The sequence below is a fragment of the Schistocerca piceifrons genome, chromosome 2 (assembly GCF_021461385.2).
Source record: "Schistocerca piceifrons isolate TAMUIC-IGC-003096 chromosome 2, iqSchPice1.1, whole genome shotgun sequence".
NCBI classification, from domain to species: domain Eukaryota; kingdom Metazoa; phylum Arthropoda; class Insecta; order Orthoptera; family Acrididae; genus Schistocerca; species Schistocerca piceifrons.
In genome coordinates, this window is record NC_060139.1 from 479,732,744 (window position 1) to 479,756,697 (window position 23,954).

Below are 23,954 nucleotides of genomic sequence, written 5' to 3' on the forward strand. Positions count from 1 at the left end.
CTTCAAGGAATCATGACAGGAAAACTTTTTTGTTACCATGAATGTTTGGGCTGAATTAATAGTAGCACCTAGTTACTACATTCACATGTCTATTCATATCAAGCACACCAACTACCAACAGTACATCAGCACTGACAGTTGTCACCTGTTCCTTGTCAAAGTCTCTTCCCTAAAGCCTCGCCACCCGTAAATGCTACATGGGCAGTTGGGAGGGGGTAGGAGTTTTTTAAATTTACTGATAATCTCTCCAGGGCCTTTTTTGACAAACAATATCATATCAAGCTCATCCATAAACAGATCTCCTGTACCATCTCCTTCTCCAACATAAGTAAACCTGTCAACCAGCCACCAATCAGCACTCCTCTTATCATATAGCATCAACCTGGCCTTGAAAAGCTCCACCACACCCTTCACCTTGGTTTCAACTACGTCACATGTGCCCTGAGATTAGGAATATCCTAAGTAAAATCCCCAGAATATCATTGTCCATCCCTATACCAATTCTGCTCCTAATCCTGCACCCCATGGGCCATTCCCCTGTGGATAAACCAGATGGAAGACCTGTCCCTTAAACCAATCCATCACCTCCTACTGTAGTCCAGTCACAGACATTTCCTACCCTATAAAAGGCAGGGCCATATGCGAAGGCAGACATGTGATATATCAGCAATGCTGCAATTATTATGCAGCATTCTGCATGGGCAAGACAGGTAACTCAGCTGTCTGCTCGCATGAAGGGCCACTGTCAAACTGTGGCCACCCAGAAACTTGACCATCCAATAGCCAAACATGATCTGCTCCACAATACAAATGACTTTAACAGCTGCTTCACTGTCTGTGCCATTTCCATACTCCCTTACAGCACAAGTTTTCCTCAATTACCCAACTGGAAATTCTCTCTCCAGTACATCCTGCATTCTTGCAATCCCCCGTCCTAAAATTTCAATAAGCTGTTTCCCACTGCCTCTCCTTCACTCTTCCCTTTTCTTCTCTGACATTGTCCACAGTCCACCTTTCTTGCTGGATTGTGTACTGCCTTCTAGCACCATTCTGCCTCCCCCTCCCTACCCCCATCTCCACTCCCCCTGAAGTTGACATTTCCTCTTCTCTCTCTCTCTCTCTCTCTCTCTCTCTTGCCCCCTCCCTCCTTTCACTCCTCTCCCTGCCCAAACCCCTCTAGGTCTCCAACTTTCTCCCTTTTAACCCCCTCCATTCCTCCTCTCCCTATAACTCTTATATGATCTACCCCCATCAGAACTCCTTTTATCTTGTTGTGCAGATGCTGAGTCATCTGTCTTTCCCTTTCTCGCATAGCACTATCCCATCATCCCATTACCCCCTCCTTGCCTTGTGGTCCTTCCCCACAGCCTCCCCAAACCCATTAGCCCAGGCAACTATTCTCAATAAATAATAATTGTTGTCATTGCAGCCACAATATCATGTGTTTGCATGACTGTGTGGTTGTGTATGTGGCACTTCCAAAGACAAGAAGAGCCAGAGAGCTCAAAAGCTAGTGAACACTATTTCTTGTTAAGTGTGTCTATTTACCACACATCAGTCTGCTATAGGTGAGTGGTTGCATTTCCCTTATTTTATGTAACTGATTCCTTATTTGTATCCAGTAGGTCATCTACAGTATGGAGGGGGGTTTGGCATGGAGTAACTAACATGGACTGTATTTGAAAAAATTATTGCTGTCTGTTTCAACCTCTAATAATCTTTAAAAATTAAAATGATTTCCCTCATTTGCATTCCAACTACAATTACAACAAGAATGATCAAATTATTGGAAATGCTTGTGTTAAAAAATATATAAACAAGTCTCTGCATCTCACTTGTGTAGTTTTCTAATTGCGAGATCCAACTGGCAAGTTCCTGTTGTTGGGTCGGAAGTGGCACAAAGAACTGCAAAACTGTCCATAAATTATGAGCACTAGACAGAGATAGCTATAAACAATATTATACTGATTATGGCTACAGTGAAAAGTGTTACACTTTACATACTTCTTTGAATGGTGTCATTTTCATGCCAATCAAATAGAACTTCACCAACTTGACACATTAAAATGAGCCATATTGATATAGTCAGACAATGTCAGAAGCCCCATTGCTGGAGCAGTCATAGATTACTGTTCCATTTGATAATACTCTTATGCCTTTGACAAATTAAAACAAAATCCCTGTTATATTTCTTCTTAAGAAATCCTGTAGTATAGCTGGGTCTAACAGGGTCAGGTTGCCCTGAACTTACACTGAGATTGGCTAACAAGCATCCTGATCTCTAGGTTCCATGCTGGTTGGTTAACAGTTTATCATTCACAACAACATCTTCCCCAAATGCAGAGTGATTCTTATCAACATTTAAAAAATACTGAAATGACGTGGATGATGCTGAGACAAATAATTTACTATAAGACACATGGGCCCCGAATATCAGGAAATACCACAAAAGTGGATGACAAATGTTCAACATGTGATGTCATCAGATGACATACCTCGTACAGCAGTTAGGCTTGCTGATCCTACCCCCTTACAGGCTGCACATCACTCAGCTAAGCTACTGTTTTTCTTTTTTTTCTTTAACTCATTTTGTAAATGTAATCTATTGTATACTTAGAAGTTACAAAATTATCATCCTTGCTGTAACCACACAAAAGTTGTTCTTATTTTGCATTTATTTCTTTCTGTCCCTTCTTTTTGTGTTTATGTTTACAGACTTTATTTAGTCTGTATTACATTGAACCACAAAAGAGACTGTTATAGGCATGTGTATTCAAATACAGAGATATGTAAACATGCAGAATACGGCACTATGGTCAGCAATGCCTATACACGACAACAGGTGCAGCTGTTAGATCAGTTACTGCAGCTACAATGGCAGGTTATCAAGATTTAAGTGAGTTTGTATGTGGTGTTACAGTCGGCACACAGCGACGGGACACAGCATCTCCACAGTAAAGATGAAGTGGGGATATTCCCATATGACCATTTCATGAGTGTACCATGAATATCAGGAATCCAGTGAAACATCAAATCTCCAACATTGCTGCGGCCAGAAAAAGATCCTGCAAGAACGAGCCCAATGATGACTGAAGAGAATCGTTCAACATGACAGAAGCGCAACCCTTCGACAAATCGCTGCAGATCTCAATGCTGGGCCATCAACAACTATCAGCGTGCGAACCGTTCAATGAAACATCAACAATATGGGCTTTCAGAGCCGAAGGCCCACTTGTGTATCCTTGATGACTGCACAACACAAAGCTTTACGCTTCACCTGGGCCCATCAACACCGACAATTGATGACTGGAAACATGTTGCCTGGTCGGACGAGCCTTGTTTTAAACTGATCGAGCAGAGTATGGGTATGGAAACAACCTCAAGAATCCATGAATCCTGCATGTCAGCAGAGGACTGTTCAAGCTGGTGGAGGCTCTATAATGGTGTGGGGTGTGTGCAGTTGGAGTGATATGTGACTCCTGATATGTCTAGATACGATTCTTGACAGGTGACACTACGTAAGCGTCCTGTCTGATCACCTGCATCCATTCACATTCACTGTGCATTCCGACTGACTTGGGTACTTCAGCAGGACAATCCAATGCCCCACACATCCATAATTGCTACAGAGTAGCTCCAGGAACACTCTTCTGAGTTTCAACACTTCTGCTGGCCACCAAACTCCCCAGCATGAACCTTACTGAGCATATATGGGATGCCTTGCAACGTGCTGTTCATAAGAGATCTCTAACCCCTTGTTCTCTCACAGATTTATGGACAGCCCTGCAGGATTCATGCTGTCAATTCCCTCCAGCACAACTTCAGACATTAGTCGAGTCCATGCCACATCATGTTGCGACACTTCTATGTGCTTGCAAAGTCGCTACATGATATTAGGCAGGTGCACAAGTTTCTTTGGCTCTTTAGTGTAGCTCATTTATGATAACAACACAGTTCCAAAGCTTATACTCATTCACTTGTGATGTGACATGTTAGGTTTTCATTGTAGTGTACTATGCAATAAACCAGTGTAGACCGCAACCCAAGTAATCACTTGTGATGCAACATGCTAGGTTTTCATTGTACTGTACTATGTAATAATCCAGTGAAGACCAGGAGACCCATAAATAAAATAGTAAATCCTAACTCAATGAAAACACATAATTGTCTAATGCAACACAAAAAAATACTGCCTGCCACATGCAAGATACTGAGTAGAGTCCTGCGTGACCGAGTAAGCGAGCACAAAATACGAGATGGGGCGAGCACACCCTAACTGGATAGTCTGCCAGCACTAGTTCTAGTGACCGAGCATAGAAGCCGTGACCGAATATGTAGCACATAACTTCAAACACATTACACGTGTCATTATCCATGTGAGACTGCAGCCACTACAGGCTTCTCATTTGTGGTGTGTATCTCTCTGTAATCATGCAGCGCAAGGACACCAGTGCAGTAAGACGTAAGATTGAAACCAATGTTTACACATTGAAGACACCGGAAACTCTAAAAAGCCAAGTATGGCGTACATTTCTGTTGGCTGTAGATGAAAACAGTGCATCTACTGGGTACGTATCGTGCACAAACAACTCCACATTATTGTGTTTCCAGTCGGGAACCACTCATTTAAAGAAACACAATTGCAAGAAACCTCATAAAGATACAGCTACTTCAGGGATACCAGCAGTAATAAAAAATAGTATTACAACAATATGTATTGCAATGTGTGCTGAAGATATAAGACCTTCTAATGCTGTTTTCAGTGAAGATTTCAAAGAACTAAGCCAAGAATAAATACTTCTAGGTGCGCATTATGGAGAAGTTAATGTGGCAGATGTCATGCCACATCCCTGTTCTATAAGCAGATATGCCAAAGAACAAGTTGATGCAATACGAAACACCATAATGCCTTCTGGTATTGTGGAAGTTATTAATAAAACATGTGCTGCGACAGTTGATGTGTGGACTGATTCGCATAATCAGATGCACTATTTGACACTTACAACACATTACATTAACTCAGATTGGTCTCTTGTGAACAATGTTTTATTTTCAACAAAATTCCCGGACGTCAAGAAGATGGGAGTAAATGTTATGAAAGAAATTGAAGAGAGGATGGCTGATTGGGACATTTCGCCGTACATGTTGCACAGTTTTGTTTTTGTCTCCGACCAGGGTGCCAATGTAATAAAGGCTTTGGAAAATCACTAAAGGATTCCTTGTGCTGCTCATTGTATAAACACAGCACTTAGCCATACTTTAGATGAAGATAACTTCTTGTTAAATCATGCCCCGAACATCGCATCAACAATAAATACTGCAAAATGCATTGTAAGGTACATTAATAAAAGTGGCCTCTGCTGATCTTTGAAATCATCGTTGAAACAAGAGGTCTGCACACGCTGGAACATGTTGTACACTATGCTGGAATCCTTACACTCTCAGTATAACAAAGTTGTTGCCTTGCTGACGGAAAAGGACTCGGCTTACAGATTGCAAGGATATGATAATGAGCTTGCAGGAAAAATTGTGCACTTTCTGAGATCATATAAAGAGGCCACAGATGAATTAGAAGGCGAAAAAGAACTGACAATCCAGTTAGTTCTTCTTTGGTTTCACAAACTGCAACAAATTTGCAGTGTCAATGACACTGACTGTCAGGTGAGTAATTACTGCAGTTAAAAGCACTGTTTCATTATGATACACAATAGATTTGTAATTTACTAGCATAATTGATGTGTACCAATAGATAAGTATTTTTTAACAGGAGGTACAAAGGATTAAAAATCGAACCTTGACTTTCTTTTGTGAGAAGATTGTGATCACTTCCAGACATAAATTTTCTGAGTTTCTTTGGCCGTCTTTCTGTGATCTTAATATGCTTGAAGTAAATGAAAAGCAGGAAATTCTTAGCAGTGTGTGACAAATGTGTGCTACTTATGCAGGTACAACATGCAATCATTAACATAATCATTTTTGCATAGTTAGTGGATAGTGTATTATAGAGAAACGGGAATGTTATAATTCGTATAATATTTCATTAACGTAAAACACTCCGTTTTTAAGGGAATGTTTCAATGATTTCCACATCAGTTTTGTATTACTTGTCTCTTTTGTTTATTATCATAGATCCTTCAAGTACTGTGCCATCACCACCCAGAAAGAGAAATCGTTTCAAGGAATGGAGGAACAATAGATAATCCGCAGCAGATGAAGTAGATCTCTACATTTTAATGCACCCCAGAGATGATGATGACATCTTAAAGTGGTGGATCCGACGTGAAACAGAACTGCCAGACCTGGATGCAGTTGCAAGACATATTTTATGTATCCCAGCAACAAGCGCACCTAGTGAAAGATGCTTTAGCAAAGCCGGCATGTTACTGAAAAATCGCCGCAGCCAATTAAATCCGGAACACATTAGTGATTTACTGCTGATCAACAATAATTATAATTTTGTTTCTATTGCAAACAAGTGAAAAGTATGACAAGTTACATCTGTAAATGTTTAATGTTCTTTGTATGCTTTCTTTACGAAGATAGTTGTCTTCTACGTTACAGGGACAGCACTTATTTAATGTTTCCTATTAATGAAAGGAAAAATATATCTTCTGTTTGGAAATGAGACTCGTCTTCTGTCCGCGATTGTATTGAAATATCATTTTACTTTCCAAGTGCTTTATGAATTTAGCTGTGTTACGTACCCATTCTTGGAAACGTTACTTTTGTATTAAGAGAGAGAGAAAGAGAGAGAGAGAGAGAGAGAGAGAGAGAGAGAGAGAGAGAGTTGAGACGTCAGCAGTGACCGGTCAAGCTCGGTTATCCATGTGTCAGGAATCCGGACATCAGACATGGGATGAGTACATGATCGAGCCGGGTCGTGTGGGGCCGGACATGAGTGGCTCGGTCTCCCCGTCAACAGGCGAACCATGACTGGTCAAACATTGAGCGTTGCAGCACTCTAACACTGAGCCCCACATGCTAAAGTTTTTCATTTATGCCCAAAGCCACACCGAAGTGAATACTTGACTTGGGTTGGGATGATCAGATGCAACAGGCTGCACTGGGGTATTTGTCATCCACTTCTGGGGTATTTCCTGACATTTGTGGCCCCACTTGTCTTATATTACATTACTTGTCTCATCATCATCTAGATCACTTTTTAAATGTTAATAAGAATCACCCCATATACTGTTAAGCCAACACTATTACAACTGGGACAATTTTTTGAGAGGGAAGGTACACTACAATTGCCTCTCTCAACGAGCTGGGAAATTGTCCTGCTGAATCTTAAGACATTGTAGATGGATTTCCTTTGTGTCATCAAGGTGCTGTAATATGAGGTACTTGATTTGGGTTGCTACAGTACAATTACTGGACTCAAACATGTTAGATATGTAGCCTAACCCACCTCTCATCACTGTCACACGGCAGTAAAGGAATTCTGGATCCATGTAGCCATTGGCAGCACTTTTGGCAAAATGATCTGCCATTGTTTGGACAAAATCTCTAGATGATGTTCATACACTTTCCTCCATCAGTCCAGCAGCATTGGATGTGGCCAACTGCAATTCCCAGAAAGTATTTAGATGGATCCCCATACTTGTGTTGAGCTAATGGAATGATTTATTTTGACTCAGAGCATTCTGAATGAGCTCTTCCACCTCTCTCTAATGTTTATTGTATCTTTACAACATGAGAGGCTGAGGGGTTCTCTGCACTTGGCTGGCATTTGAAAATTTGTAGTCACATGCCTGGCCCTCATTGTTGGGAAGCACTCCTCACCCAATAGCAACTCTTACAGGGATTTGTATGTTTTGCCCAATGATTAAATTGAAGGCTGTTGAAAATGTGTGTGGCTCCATCAATGTTTATAACTTCTTTGCCTAAATGTAATGCTCTCATTTGGCGGCTTTTATCTTCTACAGCATTTTCTCACTCTGAAAACTGTAACTTTAGCTCCGTGTTGTGAGAATGTTGGAGCTTCTCTTTCACTTCACGTTTGCCTTACCACATTTGCCACATGTTATCTGCCCATTACATGCAAATGTTGTGTGACACTTAAAACAGCTCACTTATGTTCAAAACTTACATGAAAAAAACATGCCTTAACATATTCTGGGGAACTGAGCAAGTAAAAAGTGATAATAATGAGGACAGTTTTTTCACACACACCACTTACTCACTTCATATTGTTTCTACCATCCAAAGGAAGGTTTTTGACTGTGAGCATAATGATCTACTTCATCTCGTAAGTAGCTACGGAGCTAAAGGTTGAACCCGACACAACTTTACATCATAATTAATGTAATACAATACAAGTGCAGCTAGAGCTCCAAGGACTGCCTATAACTATTTTTCCTCATCAGCAACAAACCCAAAAATATAAAAAATTATCTATTATTGATCATATTTGGCAACAACAAAATCTTTATTTATAGATTTAATCATATATCATTTAACAAAAAGTAGATGTTTCAGTTTTGTTCTTACTGCCCATTAAAGAAATGCTTGGAATGTTAACCGTACACAGGTCTCAACCATATATCATGGCAACAAACTTAATAAACAAAACTTGCTGCCATTATACACTATGGTCCATAGAGACTTGCATAGGTACATGATGTACTTTACTAATTAACAGTTTAGCATTCTTTCCCAACAAAACAATGTTCACACACAAACACGTTTTAAAAATTATTTTCTGGTTACATATTTCTCAAGTTTTCAGACTATTATTTTTATACTTGTCCTCATTTCTGATGATTTCGGTTACATTTTTTATGACTGGAGAACAAAAGGTAATCAAGTTCCTGTTTCATTACAAATAAAATGTACTTCTTGCCAAAATATAATAACGAGCCATTAATTCCAAAGCATGCTGCACTCAAAGATTGTCACTATAGAATTCTTATGAATAAAAATACATTAAGGCAGCCAATGAAGTTACAAGGGTAGTGATAAGTTCTTATTCCAAGACAAAGTCACTCAAGTAAGTAAGTAAGCACAAAAACATTCATAATTACACTGGGCAACAACCAAAAAAACGTCATGGGTTTCTCAGCTGATTTAGACTAATTTTGGTGTTCTGAGTCCGAATATCACATTGATTTTGCTCTATCAGGTCAACTTTTTGAGATACAGCCATAGGCCTACACGACCATTTTTCCCTGAAATGTAAGCCTTTTTATAGGCTTCAATATCCTAATATTAGGGGTTTTAAGGGGATTATTCAGGACATACGAAAACAAAAGAAGCCTTTAAGATTGTAACAGTTAATCATTCCAATAGATACCTTTTTTTCTTACTATAGTATAAAATTTATTCTAATTTTTATTGTCTGACAGTCAACTGCATATTTCTATTACTATTTCAGATTGATATGGCTTCTGCGCGACGTTCATGCATGAATAATCCAGACGTTTTCTGCTACATCTGCGGAGAATACACGCTTTCAGTGGACAGGAAGAACATCACTGGATTTGTGAAGAAGGCCTACCAGGCTTACTTTCAAGTCAAGCTGGGTGACCAAGATAAGCCCTGGGCACCACACACGGTCTGCAAGAAGTGCGTGGAATACCTCCGGCGGTGGACGAAGGGCACGAAAACTTCACTGAAGTTTGGGATTCCGATGGTTTGGAGGGAGCCCTTTGACCATGCATCGGATTGTTACTTCTGCACCATCAATACTACTGGCATCAACCGGAAGAATCGGCACAGCCTCCAGTACCCCGACCTTCCATCTGCCCGCCGTCCAGTTGCTCACTGCGAAGAAATTCCTGTACCAGCGTTCACAGAGCTTCCTAACATCGACGACGAGGCCACCACTGCAGACGAGGGAGGATATATAGCAGACGAGGAGTATGAAGCACAAGATGGTCGGCAGCTCTTTTCACAATGTGAGCTTAATGATCTTGTTCGGGATCTCAGCTTGTCGAAGACTTCATCCAAGCTGTTGGCCTCCAGACTCAAAGAGAAAAATCTACTTGGCGAGGACGCGCGTATCACTTTCTTTCGTAGAAGGCATGAGTACTACATGGGCTACTTCTGCCAGGAGGAAGACCTAGTGTACTGCCGAGATGTCGCCGGTCTTCTTGTTAAACTCGGGGCTCCTACATACGATCCGAGAGATTGGCGACTCTTTATTGACAGCTGCAAGCGCTCTTTGAAGTGTGTGCTTCTCCACAACAGGAACGAGTTCGCCTCAATTCCTCTTGCTCACTCCACAACTCTCGTAGAGAAATATGAAGCAGTGAAGTACGTGCTCGACAAAATCCAATATGAGCAGCACCAATGGATCATCTGCATCGACTTCAAGATGGTGAACTTTCTACTTGGTCAGCAGTCCGGGTTCACGAAATACCCATGCTTTATATGTATGTGGGACAGTCGAGACAGAGCCCAGCACTATGTAAAGAAAGTGTGGCCGCCATGAGAGCAGTTAGTACCTGGTGCGAGAAACATCATAAACGAACCTCTTGTTGACCGGGAGAAGATATTGATCCCACCGCTACACATGAAGCTTGGGTTAATGAAACAGTTCACGCGTGCTCTGGACAAGGATGGGAGGTGCTTCCACTACCTGTGCTGAGCCTTTCCGGCACTGACCATTGGGAAGCTGAAGGCCGGCATTTTCGATGGGCCACAGATACGGCAGCTCATAAAGGACACAGAGTTCGAAAACTCCATGAACACGTTAGAGTGCGCAGCGTGGAAATCGTTTGTGCAGGTGGTGAACAACTTCCTGGGGAACACGAAGGCAGCAAACCACGCCAGACTCATCAGCAGCATGATAGAGGCCTTTCAAAAGCTCGGGTGTTTGATGAGTATAAAGATGCACTTCCTGTACTCACACATGGAGAAGTTTCCTGAAAACCTTGGGGCGATGAGCGACGAGCAGGGAGAAAGGTTCCATCAGGACATGCGCCAAATGGAGGATAGGTACCAGGGGAAGTGGGACGCAGTCATGATGGCGGACTACCGTTGGATGCTGAAGAGAGACAACCCAGCAGCTGCTCACAAACGGGAATCGAAGAAACGCCGATTCATGCCGTGAACTCTGAACTTTTGTGTCACGTAACGCTCATTGTTATACTAATATTATGATAAATATGCTTATTTACTTTGATGGAGTAAATAAAAACTTAATGAATTTGCATACGTTGACTTTTATTTCTTGAGGAAAACGGAAAAAATCTTCCGGGGTTTCTCAGCAGATGATACAAAGAAATTTGTTTTTTTTACGAAAAATCGATTTTTAAAAATTTCTGTAGCAAAAAATCCTGACCTGATAGAACAAAACCAAGGTCATTTTCGGACTCAGTGCATCAAAATTAGTCTATTTCAGTGGGAAAACCCTAGACTTTTTTAAAAAAATCTTTTTTTGTTGCCCAGTGTTATTAGTACTATATACAAGTAAGGTTTAAAAAGAGAGAAATAAATGATAAGTATTCTCACACTTGCAAAACACATTTTCATTAGATCTCATTTCACTTGGGAATTGACATTAAGCACGCTGGTACACACAATATTCAAAAAGGGAACAAAGTACCACTCATGGCAAGTAAAACCTCGTTAGTTCCACTTGGCAGGAAAAAAGTGTGAGAAAGTATCATTAACCATTAAAAATGATTATCAGTATTAAGACTTGCACAGGCACATTAAGCACTGTCATGCTGTCTAAATAGTTTGCAGGTGATAAAACAAGGAATCTTAATAAAACACAGCCTACCCATCGCCAACTATCTCAGCACCACGATTACCACCAGTTCTTGATTCACTTGCATCTTTGACATTTGGATACAGTCTTGCAATGCTGCCACCACCTGGAAGTGGATCTCCTGAAAGCCGCCCTGAGAATTCCAACTTTGTGTCAGAACGTGATGCAACTCGTTCAACCCACACATCAAGGAAAGTGCGAGGTCCTGAATATATGCTACTTCCTACAGCTGCTGATCTGTGTCCCACTGGTGGCACTCGAGTTGTGGAAACAATTCCCACTGTTGCAGATGCTGGTGGTGGAGACATTGGAGAATCGGTTGTTGCTCGGATAACTGTTGCTCGAGATGAAAACTCTGATGAGGTTTCACCCAATTTTCCAAATCTGCAGAAATGAACATTAAAACATCTTAAAAAGAATAAAAAGCTTACTACAATAAGCACTGCAAATTTTAAACAATAAAAGCAAGCATCCCCTTAGATATCTTATGAAGGAAGATAGTCAAGTAAAACAATAGAAACAAAATTGTATAAGCATTCAAAGATATCTTCAAACATTTCAGATATGAGCCAGAAACACACATTCTTGTAGTGGTGCCTTTTGATGTTACCATGGAAAGTGAGTAGTTGGTGTGACCTTACTGTTGACCTCTGCGGTGTCACTACCGACTTGGTACTGATATTCAGGTGTGCCATCTGAAGAGCCTGGGACTGGACTTTGCTTAGGATATGGACTTAAGATAACTTCCATTGTTTCCAAAGAACATATTGTACATATATTTCTTTTTGTGAATAAACTCCATTAGTAATGTGTGTAAATCACCATAACTAAAATAGTTAATAAAAAATAATAACAATCTAAATGTAATGGTTGATTATGCGCATAAAGTCATTTAATATTTCTCTGTCTGCAGATAGTGGCTTTCAAATAGAAGTAGTTAAAGTCAGTGGCAAAGCAATACAAAAACAAATAGTGAAATTATTCACACGAGTGTCCGGAGCAAGATAATCCACCTAAAAATATGTACTGTATATACCTACTATACATATCTTAGAAATGCATTCACTTACTGGTCAAGTTCACGAAGAGCCTCATCAAGTTCTACTATGTCTCCAGGCTTTTCAGCCTTTGTTTTATCGTCATCAGGAGACTTGTTCCGGCATTCCAAGAGGCAATTCAACACACGGCTGTGTTGCTCACTGCGACAATGTGCACGCAAGAAAGTTTCCAGTTCATTCCACATAATCCGATACTGTTCTTCCCTGAATAACCAAACAATGACCAATTTGTAACTTTCTACTATTTCATATTATTTGTATGAAATAATTGGAATAAAGTAGAACACATACAGAGTTAGTTGATGTAAGTTGTGTGTATCAATATAAAATTAAATCCAAATGTTACATACACATTAACACACAACACTTCCTAGAAAACAATAGCACAAATAATACTACTAAATCAAATTCTGTCCCTTTTCACTTGGATCCACACATTCAAAATTTAGAATAAAGAGAAGCAAATGCATCAAATAAAAACAAAAACTGAGAAAGATAACAGCTTCACATATACAATGACAATGGTCAAAGGTACACAATAATTGCTCACACCATAGACATGGTGAATAATATGACACAGAAACCATCAGATGCCAGTCCAAGTTGAAATCAGAGCATGAGACAGGCCATGCACCACTGTCACAATGCAAAAATATTGTGGCGAGGTGGCTTTCTCTACAAAGTGCTAGACACTATCACTATGGAACTAGAATCATCCATCCTTGATACTGGAGGGTTCTGTAGTCTGAAGGAACTCGAAATAAGGGCTACTAGAACGCAGATTAAAAAATTAATGGTGAAGATCACAGTTGGGGTGATGGAAAAAGGTAGAAACAGACAGTGCACAGGAGAAACAGGGAGAGGACAAAAAGTGCTAGACACTATCACTATGGAACTAGAATCATCCATCCTTGATACTGGAGGGTTCTGTAGTCTGAAGGAACTCTAAATAAGGATTACTAGAATGCAGATTAATTAATGGTGAAGATCACAGTTGGGGTGATGGAAAAAGGTAGAAACAGACAGTGCACAGGAGAAACAGGAAAAGGACAAAAACATGTGAAACTTTGTAGGCCTCAAGTTTCACATAAGATAGCAAACGAATGAAATGGATATTCTAGTGAAGATTTCTTCTCTCTCTCTTCCTCTGTTGACGTTAGCCAACTGAAAAGTTGAAAAAGAGAGATATTTCAGAATTTCTGGAGAATACTAACAAATAGCATCTAACAAAAATATTTACGCATAAAAATATGTGATACTCAACTAGATATGAGAAGGACATGCTTTAATAAACCAAAACTGTACGTATATTATATTTCCCCAGTAAGTGGTTCTAGATAGCATTAAGTACAACCTGTAAATAATATTTAAGTTGATAAAAGCAGGCACTACTCATTTATTGATGAACAAAACATTTTTGTTCAATAACTGAGCTAAGTTTGTGAGAGTCAGTATTAAATATACATCTAAGTTATGTCCGAAACATCTCTTAAATGAGAAAGCTTGTTTCATGTGAGGAGTCAACAGTTCTAAATTCATTAACTAAGAACTGTGACTGTTTTGTTCTTGGTTCTTGCAGAAATATGCAGTAGTTTGCAGCCTGTGGTGGCTGCTTGGTGCCCCCTTTTCCTGGCAAGTAGTAAACCCTAGATGCTAAAGGCTATCCGTCTAATAAAAGATGGCTTGGAAATTAAAAAAATAAACACATAGGGTGGGGTAAAAAATTGGGTATAATATGAGGTATAATGTATCTGTCACAATGTCTACAATATTACATCTACTATGAAGAAGTATGCGCCACCTCACATGCACTACAAAACAAACACAGAAAGATACACAAAGGACACTGGAGATCATTAACATTAGCAGCATGCACTGAACAGGAGAGAAGACACTTCAAGCAATCAAGTATTTAACATACACACACAGAGTACAGAACTATTATATTTTATAAAGTAAAGGTATATATATACATGTGAGTGTGTAACCTAGTGCATTAGTGATATACTAAGGACAGTGAGTAACAAACAATGCAACAGAGTAAGTTGTAATTTGTGTGTGAAATATAGTATTTTACTCAAACTAAGAATAAGGAAGCATGCTGTTTGTGTTTGACTGGGCAAATGGCAATAGGTACAAGTGTGGTCTGAAAAGTTCTTGGAAGCACCACGATATTCATTGGACTGTTGCCTGTAAACATGTGCCACATCAGTGCTCTTGGAAGAGAGCTGTGGCAGTGACATGGCTCTGTTGTTGTTCCTGTGTAGTGATTTGCAAAGACGGAAAAAAATCGAGATTCAAGCAGTGATTAAGAACTTCGTAAAGAAAGGTATGAAAGCAAAGGACATTCATGTCGATTTCCAGAATACACTGGGGGACTCAGCTCCTTTATATTCAACTGTTGCTAAGTGGTCAAATGAATTTAAATTTGGTCGGGAGAGCTTAGATGATGATCTGCGCAATGATCAGCCAAAATGTGTCACTACTCCAGAAATCATTGCAAAAGTGCACAAAATGGTCACTGAGGATCGCCGATTGAAAGCGCATGAAATTCTTTATGTTTGCCAGATGTCATCTGAAAGGGTATAATACACTTTAACTGAAGAATTTGAAATGAAAAAATTATCTGCAAGGTGGGTACCATGACTCTTGATGCTGGATCAAAAACGCACAAGAAAGGACATATCGGAACAATGCTTGGCCCATTTTAGGAGAAACAAACAAGATTTTTTGCACCGGTTTGTGACCACAGATGAAACTACTATACCCCAGAGACAAAACAACACTCAAAGCAGTGGAAACATACTGATTCTCCATCACCAAAGAAAGCAAAGACAATTCCTTCAGCGGGAAAGGTAGTGGCATCAGTGTTCTGGGATGCGAAGGGGATTCTGTTTGTAGATTATTTCCCCACTGGGCAAACAATTACTGCAGAATACTGTGCTAACCTCCTGGACAAACTGCAACAAAATATACGGGACAAAAGGCCATGTTTCACATGGAAGAAAGACATCTTCCATCAAGACAATGCACACCCGCACACATGTGCCATATCCATGGCAAAATTACACAAACTAAGGTATGAATTGTTGTCACATCCACCTTATTCACCTAATATGGCTACACCAGACTTCCATTACTTCCCAAAACTGAAAATTTTTCTTGGTGGTTGAAAAACGAAGAATTGATAGCCTGAGTTGAGAACTATTTTGCAGGCCTGGAGGAAACTCATTTTCAAGATGGTATTAAGGCACTGGAACATCGTTGGACTAAGTGCAGTAATCTACAAGGAGACTACATTGAAAAGCAAAAATGTTTCAGTGATGTAAGTACTTTTTTCTATTCTGTTCTGACAACGTTTCAAACCACCCTTGTATAAAGCAGTATGCTTATATCAGGAGTATTTTTCAGTATGACAGTAAACACTATGTGGGATGTTTCAGCAGTGTACCATTCCATGAATGAAACAGGCTCAGTGGAACCTGCCCTTGGGAACAGCACACAGCCACACCATATACAAACACCTGCCATGGAGAAACATGTGCACAATTATTAAGATATGAGAACACAACACGTGGATCTTGCAAAGCATGAAAATCCCATGTCTTTGTGGTTTATTTTATGTAAATATGCCTTTATCCAAACCATTTGCAAAAGGTGCAAGGAGTGAGAGAGACTGATTTCCACCTACAGGCAGAGAGATCTTTCACATGGTCACTCCTATAGTGATGTTTGTGTTATCCATGGCATCAATAAATAAGACTCACATGTAGACACATATTACTTGCTTTCCTAAGGCATTACTCAGGGCTGTTGAATCAGCCCATGCTTGTTAACGAGACACTTAAATGGACCAGTGTATTTTATGTTCATGAGGGGCACTCTGCCTTTATCACTGGAAAAAGTTCCTCTAGGAGTTAACTGTACCATGTGGTTCATGCATGATGAGGTCCTAGCCGCTTAGGATTGAATATTCATCCGTTTTGGATAACATATTCCACTGAGAGTGGATCAGCCATTTATGTCCCACCCAGTTTCCAAACTTTAATCCACTTGATTTTTGTTGTAGGAAAGCATGTTACAGGTAATGTTCATTACCACAATATCAACAACCTGGTACAATGAACTAATAACTCTGCAGCTCTTCTACAAAGCCAAGTTTATAATCAAAAGGCTTCACTGACTACATCAAAATGTTGCCATGTGCGCATTGCATTCATGGACAATTTGAGCATCTCCTGTAAAGTGACAACTGCATCTCCTGTAATACTGCAGCATACAATACAGTAGAAGTGTTTTGTGAAGCATTTGTTCACAGAAACATTTCATCATGCAATCAAAGGAGTAACACCATCCTCCCCTCAATATCTGTTACCAAGGTTTAGATACACCTTGCATAACAGAGGGAAAACTATCTAGGATGCAACAGGCTTACACAAAAGCACATTGGTCAGTGTATCTCTACATCAACAACTAGTGTGAATGTATGTTTGTACGTATGTATGTACGCATGCATGCATACATGTCTGGTTAGGCTCCAGGCAGCAACTACACATAACAGCAAAACCCACAGCACCTAAAGAAGACATCTGGGTCATTCATTGTGATATAGTGCATAAAATAGATACGACAACTCGGCAGAACATCTGGAAGCCCACTATTAATGTGAAACACATTTTTTGTCATTGTTTACAAAGCTACAACTGAAATTAATTGGTGATTATGAATTAAACACCCCTACATGTTTATAAATGAACTGGTATACCTAGTGACTTGTTGCAATATGTTCTAAGACTGTTAAGTCCTTGTCTGGCAGCCTTTTACAATTTCCCAATATATTTTTTGTATGTGTGAGAGGGAAGGGATACGATGGCATAACTGATGGCAGGATACAGCTATGTCAAAAACTATATAAGTTGATGCTTCCTGCTAGTCAACATAGCACCATACAGACAGGAAATGGAGAGAAATTCCATTACGGTAATGTTTACAGGGAATGAAATGGGAGTCCCTTATGTATTCTCCATTGTGTATCACTGGTGAACAATACAGAAACCTCCTGTCACATCATGTGCATCATCAGAATGATTTGAAGAACACTTGATGGAAATGAGGGTGCTTGTGTGGTCAACCAGATCACCTGATCTTAATTCTATTGAAAACATCGGAGGTGCCATTAAGAAAGATGCGTCCCCAGTTTTGACTGACCCCATATAGTTGTAGGTAGTGGTTGATCAGAGGTGGATCAGAATGAGTGCCTAATTGTTTTCTGGAGTCCATATGATGACCATCATTATCGTGGCAAAAGGAGGTGCTACATGCCATTTCATAGGTTCTTTAATTCAGATGCTAACGAATATCCAATCAAAGAGTAAGCAACAACATCATAGATAGGAGGTAATACCCAACATATAAACTACAGTATAGAGTGAAACTGCTTCAATGGTTCATGGGCATCCCATCAGATAACACTGTGGAAGCTGCACAATATTTCAACAAGACAGCTGCTCATCAGCTTCAGGTGCTTACTAATGTGTTGCTACGGTGCCTTGCCAATATATTCACTGGCTCACTAGAAAAATGCAGGTGCCTAGAGGTGGGGTTACAATGTCATCATAGATGAATCATAGAGCACGCCGACATTCAGGCCCTCTGACAGAGAAATAGCACACTGTTTTCGCATGCACAACATGGAAAAAAGCATGGCAGCAAATAGTGACCCAGTGCGCACAGAGTTAGAATGTTGATACCCAGTTTAAGAGTGTGGACTCCGACTCTGCGTGTGTGTTGACTCAGACTCGTTTGTCTGCGCCCAACAATTCCTTAGTACCATCAACGCTGGTTCCCATGCCTTGTCGAGTTGGAATTCCATGTCTCTGTTAATCAGGTCATTACTCATATGTATTTTGGCTGTTTCTTTAATGGTAGAACCCCAGTACTTGGAAGTGGGAAAAAGTATTTTTGTTTCTCCATAGTTCATGCTATGTCCTGTGTCAAGACAGTGTCCACCACAGCAGACTTTTATGGCTGACCCAATCTGGTGTAACTTCTATATTCAGAGCATCTATCCTTAACAGCGTGACATGTCCGGCCAATGTAGGATTTCCCATACTGGCAAAGGATTTTATATATCCCAGATCTCCTAACACCATATTTTTGTCTTTAACAGAACCCAGCATCATTTTCACTCACATTGGAAGGTAGAACACAAAATACACATTTTATTCAATGTTTCTTGCACAACATGCCGATGTTAGACACACCAGCAACATTAGGGTAGGAAACCCATCATCATGGAGTTCTCTGTTTCTTCTGGCCACTCTTGAGGTTTAGTGAATGCATGTTGGAATGCATTGTGAATCTGTTTAAGATTTTGTACATACACCACAGAGCAAATATGGCTAATCTCTGCTGATAAGCTCCCTGCATCTCAGATAACTCTAGCCCTATGAAAAAAAAGCCCATAATACGCCACTGCATTGAGATGGGTGATGGCAGCTCGCAGCTCATAGATGTAGGTCAGTGTGAGTTGGTTTACAAAACACATTGTGACTCAAGGAACCATCTTCTTTTCTGTGGACCAAGACATCTAAGAACAGGAGGTCTCCATTTTTGTCCACTTTTATGATGAAGCAACTGCTGTATGCAGGGAGTTAAGGTGTTCCAGGTATGCAGTAAGCACTGCTGCCCCATGTGGCCATACTACAAAAATTTCGTCCACATATCTCCAGAAACATTTAGGTTTCACCACCACTGACTGAAGCGCTTTTTCCTCAAAGGCTTCCATAAAAACATTAGCTACTGTGGGAGAAAAAGGAGTACCCATATCGACACCATCAGTTTGCTCAAAATACTATTCGTTAAATAAAAAGTAAGTCAAAGCAAGCATATGTCTGAATAGATGTAAGATGTCCTCCTCCTACTTAGCTTCTATAAGTTGTAATGAATCCACCAGAGGTACTCGAGTGAACAAAGAGACCACATCAAACTCAATACAACAGCTGGTTCGAGATGCAAAGTCTTCAGACATTGTATTAGATCTTCTGAGTTTCGAATGTAATGTTCACATTTTCCTACCAAATAGTTCAGAAGAGAGGCCAGATGTTTTGCTAAGTAATATGTTGCTCACAATGGGATGAAGTGGAACCCATCCCTCATGGATCTTAGGCAGCCCATAAAGTCATGGTGGAACTTGCGCTTGTACTCTTAAGTTCTTTTTAAGATGTCTGAGAAACTGGCTGGACTTGAGATGTGCAGATGTCTTCCGTTGTACTGCTTCAGTTGGATCTTTCTGGAGATGACAATATGCTGAAAATCCTGCAGTAAATCCATCATCTTGCTAAAGTAAGATGGTGCAAGCAAAAGAACAAATGTGTTTCCCTTGTCAACAGGTAAAATCACTGTTTTTCTGCCTTCTCTTAAGGAATGGAGCTCTTTTCTTTCTTCAGTGTTTATGTTCTGCTTGTGTGTGGGCACCAAAGTTATGGCCCTGCAAGTCTCTCACCATACTTCTTCAGCAGTCTCACTGGGACGTTTAAAGGCACCTTGCTCAACAGGCAATGTCTTTGGAATGGGTGCCAAATTTAGTCCATTTTCCAACATCGATATTGTAGCATCACTCAGTTGCATATCTGTGGAATTAAACACAGTGTGTCTACAGGGTTTATCTTCTTGTGATGATTGACGTGTACGGTGAAGGAACTTGGAAGTTTGAAGCACCACAGCCTGCTGCCATGTCAAGTCTGAAAGTGACCATGTAGCACTGTCCACCCACTCCCAGGAATCTGCTGACACACGCAACAAGGTATTCAAATGTAGTGAAAGCAAGCTTCCAGAGACTCTTATCTACTTCTCAGCTAGTACAGTTGATGCTTTTTCTCATCAATGCCATGCTGGCTTGTTGGTTGATCAGTAAAGTCTATATAATGAGAAAATTTGGTAAATATCATTATAATTTGCTGGTCCCGACACCTCAATAAAAATGCAATGGAGTACAACTGTCTGAATATCCCCATTTGGTTGGCTGATCAAATCATGGTAAATCCAGATTTGTCGAGCATTCAGATATGACAGTGGCCTAGTGTTGGACTGAATGGAAATGTGAGGGCAGGCATGGTTCAGGTTTACCATGTCTGACTACCACAAGGGAGATCACCGTATTGTGCACCAAGCACATCATAACAGTTTCACATCTGTGTCTGCCATCCATGGACAAGTAATGGACACACTACAACATTCTGTGCCACACTACACCATTGGTCAGAGACTAGCAGCAGCCAGACACGACAACACAAATTGCTGCATGTGCAGTGGTGTTGTGAGTGGGAAGCATGGACTGCTGATTAATGGCATTCCATTGTGTTCAAAGATGACTCGTGGTTTGCACTGACCTAAATGAGCATCATCAGCAAGTGTGGTGGTGATGTGGGGAGAGGTCCCATTCCTCCAAGGTTTTGTAGAGGTACAGCAGTGTTAATCCTGGTGTCATGGTGTGGAGAACCACAGTGTATGACCTCACGTCATGGCTGGTAGTGACTGAGGGAACTCTGAGGACACAACAGTACATCACAGACATCCTGCATCCTTATGTTTCTTCTAATGTGATAGCAACACGGTGCCTTTTTTCAACAGAAAAATGCTCATCTATACTTGGCATGTGCCTCTATGAATTGTCTGCACAATGATGAGGTACTTCCGTGGACAGCAGGATCCCCTGATCAGTCCCCTATAGAACATGTTTGAGAGCAACTCAGAAGTCATCTCCATCTCAATGCCAATATCAGAGATATAAAGGACCATTTGCTAACTTGTCTCTGATATGTGGTCTCATATTGCGAAGTCCTCCTTAAATTTAACTGGACTTTGTAATGACTTAACTAACATCACATACTCTCTCAACTCTTGAAGATTTATTTCATTTCTTCCTGCCCTTCTGGGAGCTTCAGTTTTTTGGTCAGGATGTGTGCATCTGAATACTTAATAACTCCCAACCCTTTGCCACGTATGTCATTCACATATGGACGACCATGGTGCAAGACCTGTTGTAGTGGGACGAAATTACATTTATGAACAAATTACCATGTTTATTTCCTTTTAACTAAGGAGAACGAACGTAAGGTTAAACGGATAGTAACTGCTGTTACGTGCAATCAAAGAAATGACGATCAATATAGGGACCTTATACAAAACCTTAATAATGGGGACGAAACAGTTAACACCCGGGGTCTGTGGTTCTATTTTAACGACTTGTTGTATTGGAAAGCACAGAGGGAACACCAGAGATGGAAAATCTGCATTCCGAAAGCTGTTGTGGACGAGTTAATTACTTATATTCATGAAGGTTACGGGCATTTTGGAATTCATAAATGTATTAAACATCTAATGAAGTATTATTATTTCAAAAATATGTCCCGTATTGTGAGAAGTATTATTAGGGCTTGTGAAACCTGTCAAAAGGTTAAAGTTAATAACAAATCTAAGCATTATAAATTATATGCTGTAATTCCTCGAGGTTTGTGGGATCTACTGTCATTAGATTTTTTCGGCCCTCTGCCTCGTAGTTCAGGAGGATTAACTTATGTGTTTGTTGTAATGGAATGTTGGTCCAAACATGTGAAGCTATATACTTTGAAACGAGCGAATACAGCAAGCGTTATACGCTGCCTCACCCGAAATTACTTTGTTAACTGGGGCATTCCTAAACGACTTATGTCTGACAACGGTAGTGCCTTTATTAGTCAAAGATTTCAAGATATGATAAAACAATATGGAATCAAACATATCTTAATTTCGAAATATCACCCTCAAAGTAATTTAGTAGAAAGAGTCATGAAAGAATTAGGACGATTATGTAGAACTTATTGTGCACATAAACATACTCGGTGGGCCAAACTAATGCCTGAATTCGAAAAGATATTAAATGAATTGCCTCACCTAACGATGGGATTATCACCTATAGAAATTTTAGGCAAACGAATTATAGGTGAGCCTTTACTAGCTGCTCTACCTTGGCCACCGGTAAATGAGATCCAACAATGCATTCCAGACGAAAAAGTTTGCGAACAGATTGTAAAAAAATGCCGAACGGAGAATTAAAAGTTATAATCAGCAGGCTATAGAACCCTCATTTCAGGTAGGAGATCTTGTGTTAGTACGATCTCATCCTAAAAGTTCTAAGATCGGTAAGGAATGTAGGAAATTCTTCTTTATCTTTGAAGGTCCATATGTTGTACATAAGATTGTACATCCCAAAGCATTACTTCTTATGGAACCTTCATCAGGTGTAATTAAAGGATTATATAGTGTCGATCAAATGAAACCCTTCATTTCTAAATAAGTTAAGAATTAGTATATGTTACACACGAAAGAGCATTGATAGTTTATTCATGTGAAGTTTTTCGTGATAGTTACATATTATTTTAAAGAATGAAACAGAAAGCTTAAACAAGTGTTCTACAATAATCTACTGGTACTTCAAAAAGAGAAAGATAACCAAAAGGGGGATTTATATGGAAGAAATTTTGCTCTTAGGTCAAAAGGAATTTTGCATATTTTAAATTTACTCTGATAGTAGGAACCAAAGGGGATGGTTAATAGTTTTAGGGACCATGGGCGTCCAGAGCTATATGGCTCACGAGAACATGGCAGAGTGCCTTTAATAGAGGTTTGTAATAGTGTTAATATAGAATACACCAAACGGGGCTCTCTCGCTTGTTTCTCCTAAATAAATTGCCATTACCCAACAAGGTGTCCGAAGGTAAAGAAAGCCGTGCCGAAATTCTAAAGAAAATTTTGCTTGATTTCTTCTTGACCTCAGGCATAAATAAGGCATTAGGGAAAAGAATGACGTAAAGTAAATAGTACGATTAGTTATTGTGAGAAACTTATTAGTAATATACATTCTTGGAAAGAATAACTCTAGTAAATAAATGAAACCGAAACTAATCTATCACAATTTGAATGCTCTGTCCTAATGTAACAATGTTAAAGAACGTACTAAATTGGTATTTATTAGCAACTATTAACTGAAGAGGAGCAATCTCCCTATATTCGGTTACGAATTACCATAATAGCACAATTAAGAGTAAACGACAAATAGTCACAACAATATCGTATTAAAAGGATTAAATCTATCTAAGAGCAAGGACTCTAGGTTACGTAAAATGTGAGGAGAATGT

At 39.9% G+C, this 23,954-nt stretch overlaps 1 protein-coding gene across 3 annotated transcripts in view; it reads right to left on the reverse strand.

Annotated features, from left to right (window-relative positions):
- The window catches only part of LOC124776251 (integrator complex subunit 13), a 311,412-nt gene that overhangs the window by 164,019 nt on the left and 123,439 nt on the right, over positions 1-23,954 (reverse strand). For all 3 annotated transcript variants that reach the window (XM_047251124.1, XM_047251121.1, XM_047251122.1), the window contains exons 11-12: positions 12,790-12,981; positions 11,732-12,103 (exon numbers count right to left, since the gene is read on the reverse strand). In XM_047251124.1, coding sequence (XP_047107080.1) covers positions 11,732-12,103; positions 12,790-12,981 — 564 coding nt within the window. The remainder of the gene's footprint in view (positions 1-11,731; positions 12,104-12,789; positions 12,982-23,954) is intronic.